We start from the raw sequence: 19,779 nt of genomic DNA on the forward strand, positions 1-19,779 counted from the left end.
AGAAAAGGCAAGGGAGAATTTAGGGAAGGATCCGACGAAAAGAAGGCGGAAAAACACACAAGGAATTTCAATTGTTGTTTGAAGGAAAAAGGAGAAATACGCAGTAAATGAAGCCTTACAAAGAGCTGGAGCGGGTTTTTACAAAACTATATCGCTATGGACATATGTTGTTGTTGGCGGATTGGGATTCGCATACAATGATGCCCTGCAAGGGTTCTGACGCACGTGGCGCTGCAATGGCGGAGCTTCAGTTGCATATGCACGACACAATCACCGCTCCCAAGATACGTGCTCTTATAGAAGAAGCTGAAAAGTCGGTGGGAGATCTTGAGAAGCTACAACGTGCCAACCTCCGTGAGATGCGCCGAGCTTGGGAGCTAGAAAATCTTCTTCCTGAAGAGTTTGTTGAGCGAAAAACGGTTCTCACGACAAAGGCTCACCAGGTGTGGAAGACGTGCCGCGAGAAAAATGACTTTGCGGGATTTCTCCCGACATTGAAGGAGCTGATTGCACTTTTCCGCGAGGAGGGGAAATTGCGCGCTGGCAACTCCGGCAAGCACCCGTACGAGGCACTGGTGGACATCTACGAGCCTGGTATGACGCTCCAGCGACTGGACGAGATCTTTGGCAATGTCAGGTCGTGGCTGCCGGGACTCCTGAAGGAGGTGCAGGAGAAACAGAAGGCACTTGGCGAGACCGTTTTGGAACCCAAAGGTCCGTTCCCCGTTTCAAAGCAGGAGGCACTCTGCCGGTTCTTCATGGACGTGTGGAAGTTTGACTTTGATGGCGGGCGACTGGACGTCAGCGCGCACCCGTTTTGTGGGAACTCAAAGGAGGATGTGCGCATCACTACAAATTACACTGAGAACCAGTTTGTCACGAGCCTGCTGGGTGTTATTCATGAGACCGGGCACGCCAAGTATGAGCAGAATTGCGGTCCCAAGGGATTTGAGACTCAGCCGGTGTGCATGGCACGTTCACTTGGTGTCCATGAGGGCCAGTCGCTGTTTGCCGAGATGCAGATCGGCCGCTCCGGTGCCTTTATGGAGTTTCTTGCCCCGAGGCTTGTAGAGTACTTTGGCGACCAGCCGGCCTTTACTTCTTCCAACATGAAGAGGGTGATCCAACGTGTTTCCCCTGGTCTGATTCGAATTGATGCCGACGAGCTTTGCTATCCGCTGCATGTCATGCTGCGCTATGAAATCGAGCGCGATCTGATGGACGGGAATATTGAAGCGGAGGAAGTACCGAGGGTATGGAATGAGAAGATGAAGAGCTACCTTGGCCTGGAAACTCTTGGCAACGACAAGGAGGGTTGTCTGCAGGATGTGCATTGGTCAGGAGGTATGTTTGGGTACTTCCCGACGTACTCGCTAGGTGCAATGGTGGCTGCGCAGCTGATGAGTTGTGTCCGGAGGGAGCTCGGTGAGGAGGTTGTGGACGAATGCATCCGGAAGGGTGACCTCGGTAAGATTCTTGCGAAGCAGAACGAGAAGATTTGGCAGCATGGCTCTTCGCTGACAACTGACGAACTGCTCAGGCAGGCCACTGGGGAGACTCTGAATCCTGAACACTATCGAAGGCATCTTGAGCGCCGCTATCGCGACGATAGGGGATAAAAAATAATTTTTATGCGTGCTTCTTTTTTTTTTTTTCTTATTGTTGTTTTTATTATTATTATCATTATTGCGGATGGGCATTTTTATTGTGTTTTGTTTGTGAGGGGTCATTAGGATTGGCAATTAAATGCGGAGATTTTGAATGAAATTGCATGAGCTGCTTTTTATTTTTATTTTTTATTTTATTTTATTTTTATTTTTTATTTTTTGTGTGTGTTTGTGCTTCTTCTGTGCCCTAGGGCCCGTTTTTGTCCTTATGGACTTTTCTGTGTTTTTGGCATTTATTCTTATTTATTTATTTATTTTTTTGCTAAATGTGTGCGTCTGTTAGTTTTCATTGGTGGGGACTCAGTAAGATAGAACACAAGCACTTTGAAGTTGACTGTGTGTGTGTGTGTGTGTGTGTGTGTGTGTGTAGAGCTGTGGCGTAGAATAGGAAGTGAAGAAGAGTAGAGGGAAGCGGCGAGAGAAGAAGGGGAGGGTGGCACCAGACAACACAGTGTCCGGCAAAGAAATATTCAAACTTACACAAATAAAAGGGGAAAACTTGTATCAGGATGCCGCAGAGCGCACAATCAGAGGAAGGACGCATCACCGTTTGTGTGCGAGCTCGTCCACTCAATGAGCGTGAAAAACGTTTAAAATCCCCGTCATGTCTGACGTTTCATGAGGGGAAAAAAGTGCAAATTTTCAGGAAAGGTTTCGCCGCGGATGGTGTAGAGGGGCTGGATGAGTCTTTCGTGGGGAAGGTGTTTGCCTTTGATCATGCCTATGACACTGACGTGCCACAGTCCTCTCTGTATGAGGACTTGGGGTTGCCCGTGCTGGATTCCAGTTTCAAAGGGTTTAACACCTGCATCTTTGCGTATGGTCAGACGGGAAGCGGGAAGAGTTACTCTATGATGGGTCCTTCTGGCGGCCGTGACGTGTTTGTGGACCCAGGTATCATTCCACGTTTGTCAAAAGGACTCTTTGCCATGCTGCGGGAACGGCAGGCGAAGAATCAGAGCGATCGTGAGGCAGCACGTGCGAATGCCGTGGAAGAACATGCCCTTCCACCTGAGGTAAACGTCATCGTTTTGGTGAGTTATTTGGAGATCTATCAAGAACGTGTGAATTGTCTACTGAACAGCAAACTTGATAATCTCAAAGTTCGCGAGCACCCCGTGCTTGGTGTATACGTGGAGGGACTCAGGGAAGTGAAGGTGTCCTCGGAGGAGGAGATTATGCAGATCATGGAAAGAGGCAATCAATGTCGTCACACAGCCGCAACGAAGATGAATGATCGTTCCAGCAGGTCTCACGCCATCTTTGCCATTTCACTCATTCAAGAGCGAAAGAGCATCACAAAGGACGGCAAGGTGACGTCAACAATGCTTCGGGCCAAAATTAATCTGGTGGACCTTGCGGGCAGTGAGCGGGCAAAGTCGACGGGGGCGGAAGGCGACACACTCCGGGAGGGGGCCAATATTAACAGGTCCCTGACAGTCCTCGGTCAAGTGATCAGTGCTCTCGCACAAGCAAGCAAACAAAAGCCGGACGCGGCAGGCTTGAAGCATGTGCCATATCGGGATTCTACACTCACCTTCATTTTAAAAGAGTCTCTTGGTGGTAACAGCAAAACATTTATGCTGTCGACTCTTAGTCCTGCGGCGGCAAATTACGATGAGACATTGAGTACGCTGCGATACGCTGACCGTGCCAAGGCCATTTTGACTCGAGCGGTCATTAATGAATCGGCAGGGGATAAGAAAATACGCGAATTAGAGGATGAGGTTCGTCTGCTACGAGAGAAAATGCGACACTATGAGGAAATGATTGCACGTGGGGAAGTGATGAGTCAAATGTCCATCAGTGGCTCCCCACAGTTGCGAGATAAAATTGGTAAAGATGGGGAATCAAAGGCCATTGTCGAAGATGATATGGTCTACGCCAACGCCAAGACACCGAGGCAGGCGGGAGATGCGGCGGTATTGGAAAGAGAATTACATCGCGCAGAGAGTTTAGTTCAAAACCTTGTAGCCAATAAGGGGATTTCCCTGGAATCTTTCATTATGCCTGCTTTTCATCGGAATACGTCTACAATCAGAGTGAACGGTAATGATCCTTTTATTCTTAATCTGGATGGAGCCGGGGATTGGGTAGTTGAGTACATTGTCGCTGGTATTACATATTTGGGAGTTGAGGCATCTGCGACTGGTAATGATGCGCGTTATATTGTGGTGAGTGGGAGTCAGACAGCTGGTATTGCCCCACAACATTGTTGTTTTGTGCGAAAAGATGGTGGCCAAGTGTTGCTTCGGCCGCTGGGTGGCAATCGGACCTACATTGACGATGATCCAGACCCCGTAGATGGGGATACTCCCATGAAGAGTGGGACTGTGCTTTGCCTGGGCGATGAATACGTGCAGTTTAAATTTATTGATCCTTCTGCACCACAGTCGGCGGTGCGGCGTCGTACTGTGCGAAATTCGGAAAGTATTCCAATGCAATCATTGAGTATTGACGCCAAGTCATCTTCCTCAAACAGCAACCATAGCTTGAAGTCATCTCCACTCCTTATTGGTGCTGGTAGTGGGAATGCTGGCCATCCGCCTGTACCGGCCCTAAAACTGAAGGAGGCACTGCAACGCATGCAATCGAACAGTGCACGTACGAAGAAGGCGCATCGGGACCCCATGACCCCAACGGGGAGCTCTTTGACGAGTGCCCCACACGGTATTTCTGTGGTGGGCATCACCCCACGGACGACACGGACGGCCGGGAAGGTAGTTATTTCCCCAAGCGATGAACTTACGGTTATTTATCGTCATACATTTCTTTTTCTTGGTGCCTGCAATTCTGGGAAGAGCGCCCTGCGTGAAAACTTGCAAAAACCCGACAGGTGGTATTCGATGTTCGCGAATGACAAACTGCATGTGCGACCAACTTTTGGCGTGGATTCCTCCTTGATTGAGACTTTCGCGGGAAATCAGCCTGTGCAGATGAATTTGATGGAGTTGAGTGGCAATCGTTGTTTTTCTTTTTTTGAGAGCCTTTTACCCACGCGGCATGTTTCATATGTCCTGTGTTTCTCGCTTAGGGAGTTGCCCACATTGGAGACGCTGCAACCTCTACTGGAGTTTATTCTCTGTCGAACCTTTAATAGAGATGCGACAGTGATTCTCATTGGGACGCACCTGGACGAAATCTCTCTTGATGAGATCAAGTTAGCTCATTTATTTGCCATTATAGAGACGGAGATCAATAATTATTTTTTCCTTGTACAGGCCATTCCAGAGAAACGTCCTTCTATACTGGGCCGCTTTGCAGTTGATAACGTTGGCCGTGTTGTAGTTTCTCCTGGATTTTCTAAGTTCAAAAAGTTTCCGGAGCTTTTGTGTTGGTTTAGCGATCAGGCTCTGCAGCGCTGCCGCAACGATGTGGAATTTCCAAATGCCCAGGTACCCTTGCGGGCGGTGGCTCTTTCAAAGAAGATTCGTGAGATAAATCGGGAAGGCCAATGGTACCTCACATCGGCAAACTATAAGGCCATTGCGAAGGCTGTGGATGCACGCTATGGTTTGAGCAGACATGATTTGCATCGCCATACACAGCTTCTGGTGGGATGGGGAGTTTTGCATCATCACTTCAGGCACCTTACAATGAAGAAGTATGTAGTGATAGATGTTCAATGGGTTTTCCGCGTGGTGGCCGTATTGGCCTGTTGTATGTATTCACGTGGTTATGGCACGGAGAACAATTCCTTGTTGCAGCCTGTTCCTTTGTTGTTTTGCCGGAAGACAATGGAAGACATGCAAAATGTGATTCCTTTTGACGTTAAAACAGTTATGGCCTCTGATCTGTGCTGTGTTTTCAACCAAGGTGTTGTCTCTATGAAGACAGCCATGTCCCTTTTTCGCGGTGTTCTCGGCGAGAAAGGCTTGGATTCTTGTCATCTTACCGGTATTTTGGAGCTTTTGCGAAGTTATGACCTTATTATTATGGGAAGCCGCCTGAAGTTCTCTTCCTTCATGGGTGAGCTGCGCGAGAATAAATCCCATGGGATGATGGACACTAGTGTGCTTCACGGGAATCATCCTGTGGAGAATGATGATGATGAAGAGGAGGAAGAGGAGGAGGAGGAAGAAGAAGAAGAAACAGCAGGGGCATCCGTTTTATCGTCAGAGTTTTTTATGCTCATTCCTGCCTGCTTTACGTGTCAACCTCCATCGGCGTTTAATTTGCATCTGCCCTCTTTCCTTTTCGGCCCCTTCTACCGCTTCACGCTCAACATTGTTCCGCACAATTTTTTTGCACGGGTCATGAGTCGCGTGGCGCACTTTGCGGAAAAAATATATCTCGGCCCTGTCAGTGCCCGTCTGGTTCTGGTGGAGAATCTTGTGAGTGATGATTGCAGCAACATTACAATCCGCGGCAGCATCTGTCATGCCTTTGGAGATCATGACTCCAGGAATGTTAGCGTTGGCACCATGGAAGGACGCAGAGCCGGCAAATCACAGGAAAAGACGTCTATGGTTGGCAAGAGCCACTTTTGGGGGTCCACGGCGTGGGTGATCAGCTCGGCTAGAAGCCGTGCGCTTATTCGCATGGTGCACCACTCCCTCCTCATCACATTCCACGACCTTGATGACGACGAGGAGTTTTACAATGGCTTGCGCCACGTCGTGCGCAACCTCGTCTACGAGAGTCCTGGTGTCAAGTGCGAGGAAAGCATTTTGTGCTCCCGGGATTTTATGGAAGAGGGGGAGAAGGCGAGTGAGGTTCATGGCGACAAGGTGTATTGGCATGATGTTGACGAGAATCTTAACTCGCTGGAGAAAATAAGACAACGCGAGCAATTTGCATTAATGACGGCGCGTAGCAGCACCTCCCGCACACTTTCTGGTGGTGCTGAGGGGAGAAGTAACATTGACGCATTGATGGAAGAAGAGGACGACAACATGGTTATACCGTTTGTACGAAACCGCACAGAGTGCGTTGATGTGGAAGCATCTGTGCGTCGCGTCTGCGAGGACTCCTTGTTGACTGACGATGTGCTGCACGGGGTGAGGGAGGCGCTGCATGCGATGAACAAAGCGCGGCGACGTGGCAGCGGTGCGGGGCAGTGTCGGGCGATGGACCGTCTTGTAGACGTGCTGGCACAGGCGTAAAAGGAAACGAAAATGGCACAAAAAGGAAATGCGGTGAGCACCAATAAATTAATTGAAGGAAGAAGAAGAGAAAAAAAAAAAAAAGAACGATAGGGAAACTAAAATGTTTTAGCCGTGTGTGCTCCGTGCGTGCCATTTTCATCAAGTATTCAGTAATAGATGCGAGTGCCCCTGTGGGGTTTATATGCCTTTCTATTTTTCTTTTTTTTTTTTTTTTTTTTTTTTTTATGTGTAACTTCTTGAATGAAATTGATGGCATGCACGCCAGCCACCATCGAAAAGCACGTCCAGTCCTGGTGGGTGGAGGTGTGAAGGAGAGCCCCCCGGCCGGCACGGTGGTTCTATAATCCGGTTTTTTTTTTTTTTCTTTGCCGAGAATTGATGAAATGTGTTTACATGTATTTACGTGCGTTGCAGGAGAAACCCAACACAAATATACTCCGCCAACAGGAATCCTTTCCCTTCTTTTGTTTGCTTGTTTTTGTTGTTGTTTAAAGGTTTGCTTTCTTTTCTTTTTTTTTTCTTTTTTTTTTTGTGTGTGTGTGTGTTTTGATGCTGCTGGTTTATGTACGGTTGAAATTGCAGTGACCCTTTGCCCTGTTGCTGTATCGGTGCGTTCTTCCTGCTTCTCTATTCACATCTCACTAATACGACTTGAGAGGGCGAGAGGCGATTTGCGTTTTTTTTTTTGTTGTTGTTGTTGTTGGTCACAATCCTGAACACACATACATACAGATACATTTTAAAAATTTTTATTTTGCTCTCACATATCTTCTTTAGATACATAAGCAGAGTAAGAGACCATCATGTCTACTGCCTACAAGCGGCAACGTACAAAATCCGCGTATGAGGAGCACAATGTGTCGGCGTTTGTTGAGAGCTGCATTCACTTCAAGACAAACCTGACGTTTCACACTGCGGCCGAGGGAAAGCAATTAGCGAACGAGGCCGTGCAGAATCATCCGCAGGAACCAAATATTGTCCTGCTTCTTGGCAATCAGAAGCAGCTACAGGAAAAGAAGGCATTGAGCACCTTTTTTCCGTACTACAGCAAGGCGGTGGAGTCGGCAATCAACGTTGCTGCTAGCGGTAAAACCTATTTGGCGGAGATTACACCACATGCACGTGTTCTTGTTGGCATGGTCTCTTCCAAGGCTTCTCGTCACAACTGCCCCTTGCGACCAGACATGATTTCCACCTTGGTTAAGGATGCAGTTCATCAGGCTCGTACAGGAGATAGTGAGAAGTCAGTTTTAAGGTCTGTGGATATTTATTGCTGTGAGTCGCAGAATGTACTTTGCGTTGCCACAGCCATAGCACGTGCTGCAAATCGCAGCTTTTCCGCAAAACGCGGTCGTGCGGAGGAGGGTTATTGGGAACGTGGGCTTCCTGTCCGCGTTGTTTTTGCGGCCAATACTACAAAGTCTGGTGCGGCAGTGGATGGGGACGGATTCGCGTGTGGGAGTCGTCGCGCACTGGAGGTGGCAGTGACGGTGGTGCAGTTGTGTCAACGGCTCGTAGACGCCCCGACGAATTTGCTCGACACCATCACCTTTACAGAAATTGCCGCGGGGCACGTGGAAAAACTAAAGGGAGAGGGACGTGACGTTTCCATCGGTATTATCGCTGGCGAGGAACTGCGAGAAAAGGGCTACGGTGGAATGTACGGTGTTGGCAAGGCGGCAGAGTTTCCACCGCACCTTGTTACACTCTCATACCAGCCGTCGAATGGCATCAAACCGCAAGAGAAGTTGGCGTTTGTTGGGAAAGGCATCGTGTACGACACGGGTGGCTTGTCCATCAAGACGCTTGGCGGTATGTGTGCGATGAAGCATGACATGGGGGGTGCAGCGGCCGTCTTTTGTGGATTTCTCGGTCTGGCCATGATTGAGGCACCGCAGCAGGTATCCACAGTTTTGTGCCTCGCTGACAATGCCGTGGGGCCACGCTCCCAGCGTAATGACGATATTATCCGCATGAAGTCCGGTCACACGGTTGAAATCAACAACACCGATGCAGAAGGACGACTTGTTCTCGGCGATGGTGTCTACCACGCCTCCGCCCTGTTGCCCTACACACCCGACATCATTGTTGACATGGGGACTCTGACAGGGACGCAGGGCGTCGCGACAGGCCGCTTCCATGCGGCCCTTTACGCCAATAACGAAGAAATTGAAAACCGCCTCTTAAAGGCGTCCCGCATTTGTGGTGATCTTTGCTTCCCAATCTTACATTGCCCAGAGTTTCATTCCTTGGAGTTCAACAGCAGCGTCGCGGACAGTCGCAACAGCGTGACGAACCGCGGCAACGCCTCTTCGAGCTGTGCGGCTTATTTTATTGGCACCCACATTGACCCCAAGTATCAGGGCAGCTGGGCGCATATAGACATGGCGGCACCAGTTTCACGCGATGAGGCTACTGGGTTCGGCGTGACACTTTTGCTGCAGACTTTTGCCATGTCTATTTACAACCCCGCGTGACCGCTGAAAGGGCGATGCGCCACTCAACTCCTTTTTTTTTTTTTTTTTTTTACTTTTGCCAGCGTATTTTACTGACATATTTGTGGATATATGTAAATAGGCATCCGCACAGATGTATAGGCCGTTATTGTTGGTGATTTTTTGTTGCCTTAACATAAACGGATAGTTCTCATGGCAAAAGAGCGTGGGGGAAATGGTGGGGGTGGGGTGGACATAAAGAAAAGTGGTGAGAAAAAAAGGAGGGGAAAACAAACACAAGTACGAATAATAAATAATAAAATAATAACAATAAAGAAAATAAAAGGCGTCGTGAACAAATGACTTTGGCTTTCATGCAGAAATATGTTTCCATCGCAAACAACAATGTAAATAATGTACGCGCATGTGCACACACACAACACACACACACACACTGTCGAAAAGGAGTGTAGTTAACGTCGGCATTCTGCATGGGGTCCTGGTATGTGATGCAGTGGCAATGAGAAGGCGGGAGGCGTTGGAGAGGAAAAGAAAAAAAAAAAAAAATGAGGCAAATAAAGGTAGGCAGACGAATTGAGCGGGGCTTAACGGGAAAAGTTCCTTTTTAAAAAAAAAGCGAAAGAGAACGTTATGTGGGCTTTGTGTTGTTCAACACGGCAAACAACGGAAAAAAACAAAAAAATAATAATAATAATAATGAAGTGGAAAGAAAGGGGAGGGGACCCACCTCCATTGAAACGGGAGTAACGAAAGGCGCATGCCACGGGCTTCTTTGAGTATGGTGAAGAGAAATTTGCGAACAAAGTCTAATGCCACTGTCTTTTTTTACTGGCTTGTTCTTACAGTTGGTGGAGCGCATGTTTGTTCTACCGGGAACAATTTCTTGTGCTCCACGAATTGAACACATGTCTCTTCTTCCCGTCGGGTGGATATCTATTATTATTTCCTTTTTGTTTTGCTTTTTGCTATTGTGACTTTTTAACGACGGCATTGTAAGTCCCGGCTGTCTAGAAAACAGACGTTACACGGGCCGTGGAGGTGGTGGTCGGGTTGAAGAGCAGTCGCAGCCGCAAAACTGGGACGCAGACCCACAATAAGTACTCACGTGAAAGTGTGTTATTTATTTATTTTTTATTTGGTCGGGCGTTGTAATGGCACTTCCCGGCTGGGCCCGTCGCTTTGAAGTCTACGCCATTTGCATGGTTTGGCCCATTGCCACCATCGTTGGGTTGGTGTCGACGTACAAGATCTTCATGTGGAGCTACGGCGGCCGTGACTGCTTCCGTTACGTGGCTATTCAGGAGCCGTTCAAGGAGCAGTGGTACCAGGCGAACCCAAAGACGGCAATTGGCCTCGACACGCCGCTGGCGCACGTGCCAAAATACCTCTCGACACCAGGCCACAGCACAGGAGGGGAAGAACACCTGCATCACCGCAACTACTAGGCCCAAAAGAGGAGAAGTGCGTTGGTTAAGAATGAAAGGAGAGAAGAGAACGCGTCTGACAGAAAAAAAAAAAAGAAAAAAAGGAAGAAAAAAAAAAAAAACTCTGCAGAACCATTTGGTGAAGACCCGTTCACTACGAAGTTTGCGTGGGGATACTTGCAGGTTTTTTGTTTTTGTTGTCTTTTTTTTCGTTTTTGGAGGGGGGTTGGGAGGGATGCACTCTGTGGGTGAAGCTGGAGGGTCACCACCCGTAAAATACATGTATTCTTCTTTGCGTTATTTTTTTTTTTTTTGCTCTCCACTGCCACTCTGCGCATGTGTGTTTGTCTGCATGCCTGTACGTTCCTTGTCTTTTTGTGTTGGTCTGTGGCGTGTTTTTTTATTTATTTCTGTTTTTGTTTTTGAAAATATAAAACAAACAAGCAAAACAACAACAACAGCACGAAAATAAAACACAAACACACACGAGGAGAACTTTTGGTAGGTCACAGCGCTAGTGGGACGCCATCAAAGGTGCTATTATTTTTTTTTGTTATTATTTTTAATTTTATCTATCTATCTATATATATTTTTTGTGTGTGTTTGTGTGCGTAATACGGATCATACAGTAATCAATCTATCTCTCTCTATCTGCACACACACACGCATACATCTATCTATCTATCTATCTATATATATACCTTCAACACGCGGAAAGACAACGTCGTTTGAGGGAGGCGCAAAACAGCGGATACGATGAAGCAACATGTATTTGTTATTCGTTCTTCGTACGCAGCGCTAATCTATGCCATTATTGTGGGCACGGGGATATTGTTTACTCTCTTTGTGGGGATTTGGAAGCACCATGATGAGTTGTTATACACGCACTGCAGGGTGCCGGAGTATTGGCCAAGTATAAGTACGCTTACCGGAGACTTTCAGCCGGAGCGACAGATATGGCGGGCCGCGTTTGTTTTATGCACACCGTTTCGTCTTGGAGTGACCATTTCGCTCCTTCTGGTATTTTGGCAACGTGCCTGCGGAGGTATGAGTGAATTGAGTAGCATGCGACGCTCCCCCATCAGTTTGGTTAGATCTTCTGCCTTTTTGACACTGGCGATATTTTCCTTCGATATAACGCGTCTTCTCGGTGCGCTAACGTGGACTATGATATCGTCCATTGAGAACCTCGATCGACACAATGTGGGGTTTGCGTTTTACGTCTTTCTGAGCTTTCTGGTGCAGGTGGTTATCGACATTGTCGTGCGGCGAAACGCGCACAATCCTGAAATTTATGCTTCATCGGACGATTATCGCTTGTCTTCTTATTGGAAACGTGTCTTTCTCATTGGACAGACGACGGGTGCTCTTTCCCACGTTATTTTTTACGTTCGTCACATTAACACATGCGCTCCTGGTGCATACAGTCTATCCACAATGTCGGAGTGGTTTTTTGCGGCGTGCAATATTTGTTTTGACGCCACGTTGTGGTTTGAACTGAAGAAGACCTCGTGGGCTTTTGGCATGACACCAGGGAAGTGCAAGGAACTTGCCTCGAAAATTGTGCAAGACCCAGTGGGGGAAGCTAGTAGCGGCAGCGAGCAGAGGCCGGGGGAATATCACACTTCACATGAGGTTAAATTTTTCCCAGAGGATGATAAACCCGAGGACGATGTGAAGATACACGAATTCACATTCTGCTGTGCTCCGTCGAGCACGACGATGTGGCTGGTGGACACGTATTGGGCGTATCTTTTTTGGGAGATGACTGTCCACGTGGTGGAGCACATGTACTTTATGCCCTTGGTGGCTATGTCTATTTCCTGGGAGCTGTTTGGTGGCTTTGCATATTGCTCACCGGTGCTTTTGAAATTTGCAGCATTCCGTCGATGGGCACTTGGTTCAGCGCCGTTTATAAAATCATCTCTTGTAGGAGGGAAGGGGAATAGCCAGCAACATGTTCCCATGTATCTCTTTTTTTACCTGGTTGCCTCCCTTTCCCACGTCCATGTCCAGGTGAAAAACGGTGAACGATTGAAGCTGTTGATGACAATGATTGGACCATTTTTTCTTTCCTTGGCTATCTTCTGTCGCTACCTTTACCCATCATCCTTTGTGCGAGACACCAGCGATGACAACTGTCGTATGCTGTACTCTTTTCCATTGGGCCTTGTTGTGAGCATGCTTGTTCGGATTCTGTACATTTCACAAGACCCCGTCTTTACGGATGCCATGTACGCTGGGCTGTTTGGTATTATTTTTGGTATCACATGTACAACCATTCTATACCGGTATGTGATGTTTTCAGAGGTCGATTCTAGCCAACGTGAGCCTGAATTAACATATGCGAATAACGGGAATCAGCAACGACATGTGCACTTCTCTCGTACACCACAGACAAACGCTATGGCAACTCTAGCATTGGCCTACAAGCCGTTTTCTCCTGCCATTTTGGGTCTGTTGTTTGGTTTTCTCGGCACCGTTTCCTTAACTTTTTTCTCATGCGCCAATTATATTCCACGACTTCTGGCAATTGATCCGTATCCAGCCAATTTGATGGTTGCCCTGAGTTTTTTTTTGGGCCTGTACTACTCGCAGGACATTCTACCCGTTGTATCAAATAGAAAACAAGGTTGGCTTCTGTGGGGCCGTTTGGGTTTTTGCCTTCTTGGAGGATGTCTCACAATGCTTTTTGGCACGCGTCAAACAAACCGCTCCTACGAACTTTCTCACGAGCACTATCCAACAACAATGAAGAGTTTGAAGGAGCATGTGGACATTCGTTTTTGGGCCGTAGAAGAGGATTTTTCTGGTAACAAATATATTGCCTTCTGTGGAGGAATTGTCATGACGCTTTGCATTGGCGTATTGTATCCACTTATCGTAGAGCTGGTCTTTGTCCATCAGCGAGCACGTCGTCTTTTGAACGTTGCCCCAGGGAAAACAGAAGATTCACACGAGCCTCACGCTCTTCCGGCGACACGTGTGACATCCTTTGAATTAGTATGGGCCTTGACGAGTATCGTTTTTCTTTTGCTTTTTGCTCTATGCATTTCGTACCCATTTGTTCCAATGGCATGGCTCGTGCGTGAGCGTTCCGTTTCACTGCACCTTGGCACGGTGGCCGGCATGTTCTTTCTTGCCCTGTACTTGTCTCGCCGTGTGGGGAATGCGGTCTCTGTGGCGGGGAAAGATTTTTACGAAATGAAGCGGCAACGGCGTATTCCGCTTATGATAGTTCTATTCCTCTGCTTTGCTGTTTTTTCTATTGTTATTGGCCGCTTTGCACTGGAGCCCAATAATCGTAGTATTCCCTATGGGAAGGACGCGGCCCGTCGCTTTAGTCGTGAGGTGGTGCATGTACACGAGGCTATAACGAGGCTAAAGACACAGAGGAATGTCATCACTGACCCTCTTTTAAAAAAGTATGAGGTTAAATTTCATGAGGAACACTATGGGACCCAATTGAAGTACCTGAAAGAGGCGGTGATGGAGGGGGACAGCAACAACTCGAAATTGATCGAATATATTCCAGAGGAAAAACACAGAATTTTACTCTCACTTTTAAGCTTTGAAGAAAGAGTGGAGGTTTGGGAGGCCGCGTTGGAAATGACGTTCTTTTCGGGCATGATATGGACCGTCCATTTTGCGCTTGACAACACAAATACGGATTCTCTCACAAGAATGGTGAAACAGGCGGATTTGACTGGAGCGGGTGTGATTGGGTTGCTGGAAAGTGACTCCATGCACTTAGCGAATGGAAATCGTGATATAGTCGAATTCTTGTCGTATCATCTTGGGTATCGGTATACCAGTTACGGACCCACCGCGCTGGACAACACGTATGGGTGCGCATTGATATCAAAGTACCCCATTTTAAATGTCCGGCGGTACATTACCCCCTCACCTCAGGGTGAACTGTCGTGTCTGATTCACGCCGAGCTTGATGTGTTTGGTATCACCATCCATACCTACGTGGATCACTTTGGCAACACGGAGCATTGGGGGGATGGGCTACTTCAATCGCAGTTTCTTGGTCGCCTTGTTTTACGCAACCCTGGGCCTTCCGTCTTTCTTGGCTACATTGTGTCGTACCCTGGAAACCCGGAGCGGTATGAATATTATGCCTCCCAGACAAAGCCCGGATTTCTCCGTGACACGGCACTCGAGTTGTATCGAAATCATTCGTGGTACCGCATGCAAGAACGGGGCGGCTACGATGAGCCTGTGCCGACGAGGACCACCCCTCCACCTGGTGAACCGTTGGACTTCAATGTCGACTGGAAAATGGAGCATGTGGGCCACCTTGAGCGGGGCATGGTGCCGGACCCCGCTTTTCGGCGAACACCAGAAGGGAAGGACCGACGCTACTTCAAATTTAACGACACCCAGCGCGTCACCACGTATCACCCCCGCTTTGAGTTTATCGACCGGTACTGCCAGTACATCTTTTACAAGACGGGGGCCACCAAGGATGAGCGGCCGGAGGATGCCCCAAAACTTCAGCCATTACAGCTGTACCTGTACGACTGGTGGCGGGTGCTGGAAGGGGAGGCGGCGTCTCTCTCGGACACGGAGATTCAGGTGGTGCAGCTTGGATTTAAGCTGCGGGAATAGAGTAAATGGTGTGAGAATAATAACAGAAAGGGGCAGGTGTGAATAAAGCAAGAACAGCAACACCGATTAAAAGTTGTTTATTTCCTTCTCTCCACCTTCCCAACACCTCCCCTGCGGTTTGTGTGCATTTAGCGTAAAATGTCTTTCTCCCTGCTTAGGGTTATGTGCTGTTAGATCGAGCTGAATGAAATGCGCTTTGCATGTGTGCGTGCGTGTGTGTTGTGTCCTTTGCAAAGCGGCGAAAGAGAACGGGGGTGAAGGGAAACGAAAAAAAAAAAAAAAAGGTTGTGAAAAACATTTAAGATTTCATCCACCTCGAGAAGATGGTCGAGATAAATAAATAAATAAATAAATGCGTACATATTTTTATATTTATTTATTTATTATTTATTTATTATTGTTATTTTACTTCCCTTTTTTCCTCCAACAGTAAAAACGGAAAAGGAAAGGAAAATGCGGGATGTGAGTGAAGCGGAGAAGAAGTCACGTTGAAGGCTAACCCCCCCCAAAAAATAAAATAAAATATAAAATATGAATTATGAAAGGGCAAGAACAACAATCAAAAAAAAAAAAAAAGAACAAAGAAATTTACTCAATCTTTTTGCATCTTATTTATTTATTTATTTTTTCTTTTCTCTCTCTTTTTATTTTTGAAAATTATTACTGGATGTCATTGGCACCGATTATTTATTTATTTATTTATTTTTTTCCTGTGGACATGTATTTATGTGCGCTGCTCCTTCTTGTATTTTACGATTTCTGCTATTGAAATGACGTCACATTTTATTTATTTATTTTATTGTGTGGGGGAGGGAAGGGGAAAGCAAGAACGGCAAGGGCGGGGGGTTGTGGACTGACGACACCGCTGAGGAAGAAATCGGTGGGGCGGAGTAGCGGGAGGGATTCTTTGATGGAGCAGTTGTCGTCTGTGGCGAGTCGCGCGTTCTTTGGAGCAGCAGGCCGCAGCTTGGCGCATGACGAGAAATATCCGGAGACCCCTTTTCTCTTTGGAAGCACGACCGTCTGTGTACATGGAAAATGGTATGTGGAGAATCTAACATGTGATTGCGATGCTGGGTGGGCCAGCGACCCGCAGCAGAATGCTCTTGCTCCGAAGTTTTTTTTGTGTAATCTCAGTGTCCCGTTGCCCCTTGCGTCCAAAAAGGATTTTCTTGATAACTTTTTGGGCGGTAAGTTCTCTCCAACAACTCTTGTTACTTTTATTTTTCTTTTCATTGCCGTCATCAGTTGTTTTATTTGCCGCTGCATTCGTTTCTGCCGTGAATCTGATGCCACAAATGAACGCACTCTGCAACCGCCGCAAATGCAGGAGGGGATGGTGAGTGTGCCTGCTGAATGCCCCAATCAGTTATTCGGTTCAGTTTCGGCTGCTCCTGCGTACATGATGTCGCCGCCGAGGTACCCGGAATTTACAACTCATCTACCGGCCGAGTCCCCGTATCAAAACCTCTCCGTTGGATTTGGGCATGCGTACAGCCACAACGACCCCTTTGCTGAGCAACCCATACAGATGGAGGAGCCGCAACATGCAACCGGCAGTTTATATCCCTTCACGAGCCACAACCAGCTGATGCCTGAAGATTTACAGAATGGCGGTGTTGGCGGGGCGGAGAAGGGACCGTTTACTCTCCGGCATCTCACTCATTTTAAAGAGAAGTCATCACAGGATAACTTCATTCCCACAACAAACCATGGATAGTGATGGGGGAGGAATAACCACAATTGACAGAATTTTTTTTTTTTCTTTTCTCCCTTTTTTTTTTTTTTCTTCACTTCATACGTTGTTCAATAGCCGATGCATACATGGGCCGATTTGTATAAAATAACTGCTTTTGTCACTGTCTCTTCTGAAAAAAAAAAAATAAAAATATATTTTGAGTGTTGTTCTTCTTGTTGTTAAGATTATCGAGCGACAAAGAAGCAGCAACGTAGAGGAATTTGTTTGTTTGTTTGTTTATTTGTTATTATTTTGGGTCGATTTTATTTGCCTAGTGCTTTTTATTTCGAAATGAATTTTTTTTTTTTTTTCTTTCGGTTTGCTTGGTTGTTTCGTTCCCTTCTTTTTTCTCTTTTCTGCTGCATCACGCATATGTCTTTTATACGTTTGAAATTTTGCTTGCATGTTTTATTTTTATTTTATTTTATTTATTTTTGTGTGCGTGTAGTTTTGGAAATAATTGCGTAGAACCAATCGGTGGAAGGGCATGTCAGGCCGGTACGCCGGCAATACTTACTACGGCGAGGGGGATGATCGCTACGTTGATGCATCTCCCGCCTCACCGCTTTTTAGCACGAACCAAGTGGTGTTTTGTGTCAACCCGGTGCTGTTCATGAATTGTGGGATTCTTCTTGACGCCCCCAGTGGCCTCACCACGTCCGCCATCATGAAGATAAGGCAAGAATCTTCGAACAGCGCTGCCATCTCGCTCGCCATGTGGCGCGACATTGCCGTCAACGTCATTGGGATAAGAGAGTCGGTTGCATACTCTGTCTTTGAGGTGGTGTATGCCCTCACTGGCAGTTTTGTACAGACGCCGGTGGCACCGCAAGTGAACGGGAATTTGGCGCCCGCCAAGTCGATAGCCGAGTACCGCCAGGAGGGCAATCGGGCGCTTCTCAAGAAAATGGGGGGATCCGTGGACGAGGCACGTTGGCCTGCCGCCTCCGTCTCCCGGCAGGTGAGTCTGCCAGCGCTCACCATCTTCCTCCTTGCGCAGCTTATTCTGGAGCACCCACCCCGAGCGATGTTGGGAGAAATCAGCCAGGAGCTCATCATGAGCAGCGTGCGACAACACCTGCATGATTATATCACGGCGGTTGCAATTACACGTCCGGGGCGCCTTACCGTCGGGGATGCGCAGGAATTGAAAATTCTCTTGCGTGAGTTTGTCAATGGAGTTGAACAGCCGTTTGGTACGAGTATTGGTTTTTTGTGGCCCCGTTCTGAAAAGACCATTGATATTACAATTCTGTCACAGTTTATACGCCCTAGAATTATGCTTCCCAGTGAACTTGCCGCCACCACGACGTCTGTATCATTTCGGAATAATGTAGTTGTAAGGGGATTGCGAGGTACTGTGTACATTCCACCGTGCCCCGTGATGCCAAATAACAGCACGAAATTAATGATTTCTTCCAGTTACACAATAGAAAAATGTTCTCAATCCAGCCTTTACATTACATCGGACCTGCCGCATACCCGTCTCTCTCAACTTGTTAACTGTACAGTAGCTATCGGTCCTGTTGGTGGTGTATTATGCATAGATCGCTGTGAGAACTGCAACATATCAGCCTTATGTGCTGCCATAGTGGTGGGTCAATGCAAAAATGTGACCATATTTGTATGCACAAATACCCCGCCTGTCCTTTCCTCCTATGACGGTGTGAGTACATTAGAGAATGTCCGATTCGCCCCATATAACTCCCACTACTCCACATTAGAGGAGCATCTGGCAAGCTCCGGCGTCAATCCGAAGCTGAACCTCTGGAATGTTGGTCTTCCCACATCACAGTACGTTCTTCCTCCAGATGATTTTACGCCAATATGTTTTCCGGTTGCTCCACACACAAGCGCCGTGATTACGACCCGCACAAATCCATGCCCCCTCCCTCGTCTCTACGCCGAGGCCCTAGAAAGACGCCTGCAGCGGTTTCATGACACGTCGGCACAACTGCAGGAGGCGTACCAGCGGCTGGAGGCGGAGGGGCGAAAAGATCTGGCGGAGAAGCTGCGCGGGAAAGTGCACACAATGTTCATGGAGTGGCTGCGGCGTACAGGACAAGAAAAAGGGCTCATCAGCCTCTTGCATCAGGGCACGGAGAGCCACTCCCAAAATTAGGGGCAAGAAGAAACACGTGACGAGGCGGAAAAAAAGTAAATAAATAAAAAGTAAAAAAAAAAAAGACAACAACAACAACAACAACCAAAAAGAGGTTGAAAGAGGAATTGAGGAGTTAATGGTGGAGGAGCGGTAAAGGAAAAAATGCATTTGTTCAGTTATTTCTCTGCATGCCTCCTTTTTTTTATTCATTAGAAGTCTTTAGAACGAATGTGTGTCTGGAGATGGGGCCCCGCAGAAGACGGCGCCTCTTGTTGAACCCAATTGTAGTATGTGTTTGTTTGTTTTTGTTTTGTTTTACCGACCATCTGATTTTTATTTTCGAACACACCGCGTTGGGAGGCAGCGAGTATAATTTCTTTTCTGCCGTCTCGCTCGCCCCCTTCAATACTCCCCACGCGGCGGGGAGCCCGGTGACTGTGGAGAGGATTTTTTAAAAAACTGCCACTCGGTAAGTTCACAAGGCGCCCATTTATTATTAAGCGTTGGAGGAATTTTATGTAAATTGAGGACAGCGAGGGTACGGAATCAAACTGCGATATTTTGTTTCCTGCATTTTTTCCTTGCGTGGGAGCGGGAGGAGGAGGAAGCCTCATCCAGACGCATATTTTTTCTTTTTTCTTTTTGTGATGGTGGTGGCGGTGTAG

The 19,779-nt window shown here is 47.4% G+C and overlaps 7 protein-coding genes across 7 annotated transcripts, besides 40 other annotated features; all 7 read left to right on the plus strand.

Moving 5' to 3' along the window:
* Positions 1-507: part of a sequence feature (areas merged during assembly that could not be assigned to a particular haplotype. This can correspond to areas where the two haplotypes were merged or to regions with more than two copies in the genome that were merged during assembly.) that runs on past the window's edge.
* Positions 108-1,619, plus strand: Tc00.1047053504153.160 (carboxypeptidase, putative; the record flags this gene model as incomplete). The annotated part of the gene is made up of 1 exon (XM_815816.1): positions 108-1,619. One exon carries the CDS (start codon positions 108-110, stop codon positions 1,617-1,619), a length of 1,512 nt encoding a protein of 503 aa, XP_820909.1.
* Positions 508-1,955: a sequence feature (areas merged during assembly that could not be assigned to a particular haplotype. This can correspond to areas where the two haplotypes were merged or to regions with more than two copies in the genome that were merged during assembly.).
* Positions 1,657-1,688: a microsatellite.
* Positions 1,781-1,827: a microsatellite.
* Positions 1,899-1,928: a sequence feature (AT_rich).
* Positions 1,956-2,064: a sequence feature (areas merged during assembly that could not be assigned to a particular haplotype. This can correspond to areas where the two haplotypes were merged or to regions with more than two copies in the genome that were merged during assembly.).
* Positions 2,003-2,035: a microsatellite.
* Positions 2,065-4,573: a sequence feature (areas merged during assembly that could not be assigned to a particular haplotype. This can correspond to areas where the two haplotypes were merged or to regions with more than two copies in the genome that were merged during assembly.).
* On the plus strand, positions 2,177-6,772 carry Tc00.1047053504153.150 (Unc104-like kinesin, putative; the record flags this gene model as incomplete). Its single annotated transcript, XM_815815.1, has 1 exon — positions 2,177-6,772. One exon carries the CDS (start codon positions 2,177-2,179, stop codon positions 6,770-6,772), a length of 4,596 nt encoding a protein of 1,531 aa, XP_820908.1.
* Positions 4,574-4,579: a sequence feature (areas merged during assembly that could not be assigned to a particular haplotype. This can correspond to areas where the two haplotypes were merged or to regions with more than two copies in the genome that were merged during assembly.).
* Positions 4,580-9,275: a sequence feature (areas merged during assembly that could not be assigned to a particular haplotype. This can correspond to areas where the two haplotypes were merged or to regions with more than two copies in the genome that were merged during assembly.).
* Positions 5,720-5,758: a sequence feature (CT-rich).
* Positions 6,968-6,999: a microsatellite.
* Positions 7,276-7,306: a microsatellite.
* Positions 7,579-9,252, plus strand: Tc00.1047053504153.140 (aminopeptidase, putative; the record flags this gene model as incomplete). The annotated part of the gene is made up of 1 exon (XM_815814.1): positions 7,579-9,252. One exon carries the CDS (start codon positions 7,579-7,581, stop codon positions 9,250-9,252), a length of 1,674 nt encoding a protein of 557 aa, XP_820907.1.
* Positions 9,276-9,346: a sequence feature (areas merged during assembly that could not be assigned to a particular haplotype. This can correspond to areas where the two haplotypes were merged or to regions with more than two copies in the genome that were merged during assembly.).
* Positions 9,284-9,303: a microsatellite.
* Positions 9,347-12,783: a sequence feature (areas merged during assembly that could not be assigned to a particular haplotype. This can correspond to areas where the two haplotypes were merged or to regions with more than two copies in the genome that were merged during assembly.).
* Positions 9,516-9,555: a sequence feature (AT_rich).
* Positions 9,640-9,665: a microsatellite.
* Positions 9,899-9,929: a sequence feature (AT_rich).
* Positions 10,348-10,368: a sequence feature (AT_rich).
* Tc00.1047053504153.129 (hypothetical protein, conserved) lies at positions 10,383-10,676 on the plus strand (the record flags this gene model as incomplete). Its single annotated transcript, XM_815837.1, has 1 exon — positions 10,383-10,676. One exon carries the CDS (start codon positions 10,383-10,385, stop codon positions 10,674-10,676), a length of 294 nt encoding a protein of 97 aa, XP_820930.1.
* Positions 10,739-10,777: a microsatellite.
* Positions 11,049-11,080: a microsatellite.
* Positions 11,196-11,249: a sequence feature (A-rich).
* Positions 11,327-11,352: a microsatellite.
* On the plus strand, positions 11,412-15,272 carry Tc00.1047053504153.120 (hypothetical protein, conserved; the record flags this gene model as incomplete). Its single annotated transcript, XM_815813.1, has 1 exon — positions 11,412-15,272. The coding sequence occupies one exon, from the start codon at positions 11,412-11,414 to the stop codon at positions 15,270-15,272; it is 3,861 nt and encodes a 1,286-aa protein (XP_820906.1).
* Positions 12,784-12,928: a sequence feature (areas merged during assembly that could not be assigned to a particular haplotype. This can correspond to areas where the two haplotypes were merged or to regions with more than two copies in the genome that were merged during assembly.).
* Positions 12,929-19,779: part of a sequence feature (areas merged during assembly that could not be assigned to a particular haplotype. This can correspond to areas where the two haplotypes were merged or to regions with more than two copies in the genome that were merged during assembly.) that runs on past the window's edge.
* Positions 15,605-15,626: a microsatellite.
* Positions 15,634-15,668: a microsatellite.
* Positions 15,780-15,859: a sequence feature (T-rich).
* Positions 15,881-15,922: a microsatellite.
* Positions 15,956-15,981: a microsatellite.
* Positions 16,053-16,073: a sequence feature (AT_rich).
* Positions 16,183-16,992, plus strand: Tc00.1047053504153.110 (hypothetical protein, conserved; the record flags this gene model as incomplete). The annotated part of the gene is made up of 1 exon (XM_815812.1): positions 16,183-16,992. One exon carries the CDS (start codon positions 16,183-16,185, stop codon positions 16,990-16,992), a length of 810 nt encoding a protein of 269 aa, XP_820905.1.
* Positions 17,025-17,063: a sequence feature (A-rich).
* Positions 17,144-17,169: a sequence feature (AT_rich).
* Positions 17,231-17,256: a microsatellite.
* Positions 17,307-17,368: a sequence feature (A-rich).
* Positions 17,417-17,446: a sequence feature (AT_rich).
* On the plus strand, positions 17,498-19,132 carry Tc00.1047053504153.100 (hypothetical protein, conserved; the record flags this gene model as incomplete). Its single annotated transcript, XM_815811.1, has 1 exon — positions 17,498-19,132. One exon carries the CDS (start codon positions 17,498-17,500, stop codon positions 19,130-19,132), a length of 1,635 nt encoding a protein of 544 aa, XP_820904.1.
* Positions 19,161-19,196: a sequence feature (AT_rich).
* Positions 19,198-19,217: a microsatellite.
* Positions 19,484-19,589: a mobile genetic element.

This window comes from Trypanosoma cruzi, genomic scaffold, assembly GCF_000209065.1.
Source record: "Trypanosoma cruzi strain CL Brener 1047053516747 genomic scaffold, whole genome shotgun sequence".
Classification (NCBI taxonomy): domain Eukaryota; phylum Euglenozoa; class Kinetoplastea; order Trypanosomatida; family Trypanosomatidae; genus Trypanosoma; species Trypanosoma cruzi.